Source organism: Anneissia japonica, unplaced genomic scaffold, assembly GCF_011630105.1.
Source record: "Anneissia japonica isolate Jap-2015-1 unplaced genomic scaffold, ASM1163010v1 scaffold426_len1935630_cov189, whole genome shotgun sequence".
Taxonomy (NCBI): Eukaryota; Metazoa; Echinodermata; class Crinoidea; order Comatulida; family Comatulidae; genus Anneissia; species Anneissia japonica.
In genome coordinates, this window is record NW_022713172.1 from 1,098,097 (window position 1) to 1,105,486 (window position 7,390).

At 35.1% G+C, this 7,390-nt stretch overlaps 1 protein-coding gene across 1 annotated transcript in view; it reads left to right on the plus strand.

Moving 5' to 3' along the window:
• Positions 1-616: 616 nt before the first annotated feature.
• The window catches only part of LOC117108312 (deleted in malignant brain tumors 1 protein-like), a 34,610-nt gene continuing 27,836 nt past the window's right edge, over positions 617-7,390 (plus strand). The window contains exons 1-6 of the mRNA XM_033250289.1: positions 617-659; positions 1,416-1,573; positions 2,159-2,312; positions 5,205-5,516; positions 5,899-6,213; positions 6,917-7,024. Of these exons, the coding sequence (XP_033106180.1) occupies positions 617-659; positions 1,416-1,573; positions 2,159-2,312; positions 5,205-5,516; positions 5,899-6,213; positions 6,917-7,024 (1,090 nt within the window). The remainder of the gene's footprint in view (positions 660-1,415; positions 1,574-2,158; positions 2,313-5,204; positions 5,517-5,898; positions 6,214-6,916; positions 7,025-7,390) is intronic.

A 7,390-nucleotide genomic window follows, 5' to 3' on the forward strand; every position in this document is an offset into this window, starting at 1 on the left:
GACTAAACTCGTAGACTAGCCCGTGCTTTGTCTAGAATGTCCTTTCTCATACGGGGGTAGTTTGGATTATCAGCTAAGACTTGGTGGCAGATATCGATCGCATCAACGTAGCGGCGCGCTTTCATGTAGTTAAATGCCAACTTATATCCTGATGAAAGAAAAATATATAAAGTAAAGAAAAATATTGCATATATGAACACATCTAAATGTACAACATAATACAAAATTATACATGAACAAAAGGAGGGTGGGTATTTTGGAGGGAGATGAAGAGTAGGAGGGGAGAGATAAAGAGAAGGAGGGGAAAATGAGTATTACCAAACGGCACCCCGTAAGTTGGGCCCCATAAAAAAATTATTAGTTTATCACCCTATCAAAGAATAAAAACTGATAAACTGATGATGGAGGGAGGTTTTTTGTTTTGTTTTGTTTTGTTTTTTTTGTTTTTTTGCTAATCCCGCCCCCATTTTACCAATGATCACAAGTAAATCAATGGTTAGAGACACATATATAGAAAGTCATAAGAATGGAATCAAATTTATATTTAAAAAAATATGTTTTTGTTGTATCAGTAAGCATATTTGCAAGAAACCATGGGCTTTTCAAGTGAAAAAAGATGGAAAAAGAACCGTTTGAAATGACGGACGGAAACGATGAAAGTTAATCTTAAAAAATAACTTATTTTAACATGGTGTCCGATTACAAAATAATATTTAGATCGTGTCAATGGAAGAAAAAAAGCCTTAGTAAATGGATTATACCCGGAAGCACAAAGATTTGTTGAAAATTCAAATCTACATGATTAAAAAAATGACTCACAAGGTTCTACAATAAGATTTAAAAATCCAATGGATTTCCAAAATTGTAAAAGATGCAAGGAGTAAGTCTGGTAGGTCAGAGGCAACTATTTTAGCTAGCACGGTTTATTTCACACCATTACATATAGGCCTACTTCGTCAACTTAATATAAATATTTGTTCGACCTTTAAATAATTAATGCAAACTTTTCATGCTTTAGATGCATCAAATTTAATATCTGGGACAAAAACTTTCTAAACCGACAACTTTTTTGAACACTTCCTTATGTTGAAATTATTTTGTTATAGTTAAATAGGAATAAGTTTCCATATGTTAATTATTATAAGTGTAAGATCTGGTTAGGTTAATATAATACATTTGGTATAATAATGTATTGTATTACTTGTATTTTATCTATGTTCTAATGACAGTGGTATTTTAAGTAGACAGTGTGAAAACATAGGAAAATTCGTATTGGTATTGGAACTCGTGGCCGTCCTCTTATTTGTATAATTACTCCGAATTTGGCCTATTGGTATTTTCGTCATTCATTTAGTCCATCGAATAATCATACTAGGCCTATTATAATGATATTCCATATTGTGTTTATTTGTTAGATGACGTCAGATTGGTCGGCAGTGCCACTGAAGGTGTTGTAGAAGTGTATGTAAATGGATGGAAAGCTATCTGCTCTAATAACTGGAATATGGATGCTGCTCAAGTCGTCTGCCACCAGCTCGGCTTCCCATCAGCTGCAAGTGTAACGAGACTGACGGTAAGCGGGCTAACAGGTTACGTTGTTTTGCAATCAGCTGATCCCTTTTCAATTCAGTTTCAATTCCAATTTATTTTATTCCCAAATATCAGTGACAACAATGAATTGATTGTGATAGGCTAATATTTTAAATTGTATAAAAGTTACTTAAAAGTATTGAATGTATTAAAAATTGCATTTTTGTTATTCATTCAAAAACTAACAGCGATGAACACCGGCTCTAAGTTTTAAGTAATGAAATACACCGTATAAGACTATCATATAAAAAAAATATACATCACAACAACACAAAGAACAAATAAATAATCATTTCTGTTATTTATATTGTTATAATAATATACATCAAAGCCTAAAATATACAACATTGAAAAGTTACATTATATACATGATACGAGAATCGCTCACGAGAATCGCACTTAGAATTAAAAACAATAGTATAGTAAGAATTAAAAGCATTATGTTTTAATATCTTTGTACAATTGATTCACCAATTATTAAAGGCCTGTCCTAACTTTCAACAGTCGTGGGCTAACAGATAACAATTTATGATAATTAATTACGGTTTCTGAAATCACTTCGCTACAGGGCACAGGCGTGAATTCATCTATCTACTATAACGGTATCACCTGTTCGATCTCTGCAGACAGCCTCAGTTCTTGCAAGCTTCAAATATGCCGTGGAGATAGCTGTTGTCATGGATCACAACCTTTCGCTGGAGTTGTCTGCCAAGATTGGGAAGGTAACGATTAAAGCTGACCCTTTAATTTATTTTATTCCTTTTAGTCTGTGAGTTACAGTACCGTACTTTTAGCAAATTAATGATTTATAAATATGCCTGTGGCCTTGGACATCAATTTTGTAGTGCAATTGCCACATACGTTTATCACGCCTTTTTTATAGGACAATGCTCGTTTTTCCATAATCCGTATTAGTGAAAGGAAAAGTATATAATTGTTTTTTATATAATATAAAGTGATATTGCTTTAAAGATAGGCTTAGCTATGTAAAAAGACGAAACGAGGTAACCTTTCACCGAATAGAATAAACTCTTCATGTGCGCTGCTCATGTTCGGTGCAACGCGTGAAGCTGTACAGAGTGTTTGTTTAAGAGGTAATAGGGGTCTTTTTTTTGGTTTTGAATTCTGTAATTTAAAAAAAATTAAGAAATTTTTTTTAAAGTGAAATTTAAATCCTGGACATCAATTTTAATTTAAATATAATAAAATAAATATTAATATACAAAGGCTGAAGAAAAAATTGAAAATTTTGATTCTCAATTAAAAACGTTTTAAAAGTGATTTCTTTAGACAAAAAACGGTGACTTACTGGTACATTATCTTAGCATCGAATTATATGATCCTTATCAGAAAGTGTTCAAACTTTTCACCTTGTTTCGACGAAGGTGAAACGATCGCAAGAGGAAACGTTTCACCGGGGTTCACAAATGTCGCCTAAAAAATTATCACTGATGGCGCTCTGCTTTACCAGGTGCGCTTATTGCCTGCAAAATTGATTTAGCAATTGTTTACACTAACGGCTGTTCTACGGGGCGCTGTTTGGGACGTTGCTATCTATGTCTTTAAATAGGCATTCTGTTGTTACAGAAATAATTATGTACCACAGAATTATTACTGTCAAACTATTATGTGTATTATATATTAATGCTTGCGGTACACCACGTAGATACTTCTGAAAAGAACTATTGTTGTTGGTTGAGAATATCTCGACGTTTCGATTGAGTTGCTTCAATCGTCTTCAGGAGAATATCTGCATTCCAAAACTGTACTACAGAATTGTTACTTTCTAACTATTCTCTAGTACAGAATCAATTCCGTACTACCCTAATTGTACGGGTCACCACAAAAATTTAATTCTGTCTACTCAAGATTTATTCTGTATGCCTATGCAAATTAGAAGGTGAAGTTTCCATTAAACATCCCTGTGGCATCTTTAAAACCTAAATACAGTAGACTGAACCATGTGAAATGATTGGCTAGCCTTTGTATACCAGCTTATAATCTGCGCATATTATATTGAACATCCAATAAAATCATTCTGTAGTACATAATTATTCCTGTTAACACAGAATTAATTCTGTACACAGAAAGTTCTGAAAGTAATAATTCTGTGGTAGATAATTATTACTGTAACAACCGATTTGATTATGCACACATAACAGTGTGACAGTAATAATTCTGTAACAACAGAATTAATTATGTATACATGACAGTAATACTTTTGTGCAGAATGCTTAAAGACTTAAATAGCAATGTCCCAAACGGCGCCCCATAAGTCGATTTTGTTTGATGAAACACTGTTTTATATCATAATAAGTACAATCAATCAAGTATGGAACAGCAGAAAACCCACGAACTTTCCTAGTCTCTAAGGACTCTTGATTTTATTCAGTGGTGTATCTATAGATACGCTACTTCAATAGAAGTCAAGAAATAGGTGTGCTGATGGAGTTATAATTATTTTGAATAAATTATAATTATAACTCCATGTGGTGATGAGGGCGCGAAGGTGCAGTGGGTGGGGGATCGATGATCAGCTAAGGGGCGCTAACCAGCAAAATAAGGTGATTTTAGGTTATTTTTAACTACTTGCAAGTGAATTTGGTCGGGGGTGAGTGGGGGGAGCGAGAAATTTTTGGAGGAGCGTGCGACTCCACCCCCTCTCCTCCCCCGCACACCCCTAGATAATTCACTGATTCTATTGGATGATTGATAGAAACTCCACCTTCTAACTTGCACAGGCTTTTACAGAATAAATACTGAGCTGATACAGAAAGGCCAGTCAATCATTTCTCCATGGTTTAATTTACTGTATTTAGGTTTTAAAGATGCCACAGGGAACGAAAATATATGCTAAATGCTACAGGTCAGCTGATTTATGTCCATGTAAATCATTGTATATGAAAATAAGGTACCCACAAGAGAAGAAAAATATATTCAAACATGCGCTTATTTTAATTGGCCATCACAAATTATGTCTGCGCTGAGCTTTAACTGTACAGGTTACTTGGTGTTTCTGTTGTGTCCCTGACTGTATTGTTACTGAAGTGTATGTAAACATGTTTTGTTGAACAGAGGACTAAAACCGGCAGTTAGTTACTTATGGGAATCACAGATTATAAAGTATTTCAAAATCAAAATCAGAAATTATATCTGTAATTTTTATATTATTAAAATGCGAGGACTTCATTCATGATAGATAAACAACCCTTACACGTTCGTTTAAAGCTAAGATATACACGGATTTACCATGTACTGTATGTGGTGTTTTGTTTTCATGTGCATTACTAGTTTATGTTTAGGCCCATGATATATATTTCCAACAATAGATGTTTAGTTTAAGATGATGATATTAAATTTAAATAGCAATTGGCAAGAAACTTACTGAAATATATTAACGATATGCGCCCGGGATATGGGATACCATTTTAAAGTACTTTTCAATTATAAACTAACTGAACTTCCAGTTTATAATACTAAACATGGATGGGTTAAATATAGGGTTCATGCTCGGTGGGGGAGGTTCTACCGTATGGAAGTAGAGTCAAGGTGCCTTTGCTAGAATTGTGATTTATAATTCTGATATACTGTACTGTCTTTGTTTATCAATCTAGTTCGCGTTGTAAATGGGGACGAATACAGTGGTATAGTCGAAGTCAGCTATGGATTAGGATGGGGCACAATATGCGAAGATAATTGGTTGTTGATTGACGCCGACGTAGTGTGCCAAACACTGGGTTTTCCAGGTGCTGAGCGACAATCTCATGCCAATGAGTTTGAGTCAAGTCCTAGGCCTGTGAAATATAGCAAAGTCGATTGCAGTGGGACAGAAATGCATTTGAGGCAGTGCACTTTAAGCACATCCGGTCTATCTGCTAACTGTGGGGAAGGCTACACTATAGCAAGTGTGGTGTGTAAAAAGCCCTGTAAGTTAAATCAAAGGTAACAGCGTAATATTTGTCATCACCATAATAATAGTATTATTATTTTATTATAATATAATCATATTCATTTCGTCTCACACAGAGTGGTATTTTTATATCAGATTAAAATACGATAAATAAAGAATAACTCCATATTGTTTTACTTTTAAAAGCATGATTTTCATCTTATGTGAAAGTAACTGTGACCATGATAAAACATTTTTCGTCTCGTGGGACTAAGATTCTCTAATTAATGTTGGTATATGTTTTTTTAGATAAACACTAACTGAAAATTAGTATATGGATCGGTAATTCAGGGAAATAAAAATCTAATAAATTGAATTATTTACTGTATTGTTACCGGTACTCTCACTTACAATGACAGTTCGATTGGAGGACGGACCTAATGAACGAGAAGGTCGTGTAGTTGTATACGTGAATGGTGTATGGAGTAGGGTATGCGACATCGGGTGGGACCTAACAGACGCTGACGTCCTGTGTTCCAGTCTCGGCTTACCAGGTGCTCGTGAAGCCCCTGGGGAAAGCCAGTACGGGGAAGGCGACGACGGCGACGTTTCATTAATGGAAGATTTAGGGTGCTTTGGAAATGAATCGTCAATACTACATTGCAGTCGAAAGATGATTATCAGCGATGAATGCGCACACAACCACGATGCCGGTGTTATTTGCTATGATTTAGGTACGAGACCCGAATTCGAATCCCGTATTTTTGTTAAAGTCACACACTTCTTATGTCTACCGATACTATAATTTATGAGTTTATATAATTATTGATTTAATGAATCCCCCCAAAGATCCATTCTTGTCGTTTAAAAGTTGTTTTTAAGTTGAGCGCGCAGTCACAATGAAGTTACACGTAAAACATACGATGTGCTTTTATCTGCAAAGAAATGCCTTCAATCTGATATTAAAATGCAGAAAATCTAAATAAGTCTAGAGGAGTGAGCTTTGAGCATCACAAAACTTGTAGAACTTTCGTAGATATAAACACAGCAGCACCCACCTCTCCCCACCCACCCGTCGGGGAGAGCTCGCAAATGACCATTCGTCAAGGAGTAAAACTATCTACATGAATTTTTCATATTGATTGTATAGACTGTAAGATTGATTAAATAAGCCTTTGAAATCACTAAATTGTTAATTTGCCCCTGGAACCCCCTTTTTTCCGAATAACGTCCGACCACGCTCTTATCGCGAGCATTGGCTTCCTGGGATATCAACCTTTCCCCACCCCACACACAGTTCCGGCGAATCATGGCGCCACCACTGAATAGTATTGCGTTTTGCATGTTGATGATCGTCTACTTTTTGCTAAGTTTCTGTAATGAACATATTTTTTGACAATAAAGAATAATGCTTTACTGTATTTACATACCGTATAGATGAATGCAGTTCGAATCCATGTTTTAACGGCGGAATATGTAATGATACCATAATTGGATACGTGTGCATCTGTCCATCTGGATACGAAGGAACTGGCTGCGAAGATGGTGAGAATATCTTTAGTACATTTCGTGAATTGGCCTACGTGCCATGGAAATCGACTGTTAATTAGGCCTACTATGATTTATTTCAGTGAACACAATTCTTAGGCCCCTCCCCACCTCAACCTACCAAAAAGTAATGAAGATAAGCATATATTTGTGCATTGGGATGGATGTGCTTGGACGTAATGATTATATTTTTCGTAGAGTGTATATTAAAAGAAAAAATAGAAATTAGTGCTGGTTTATCCACGTTAATCTCTTTGTCATAGAATACTGACATCCTGTTTATTTGTTCAATGTATATATATATATATATATATATATATACTCTCTTATATACACATAGATGTGTGTAAAAGACAGAGCGCG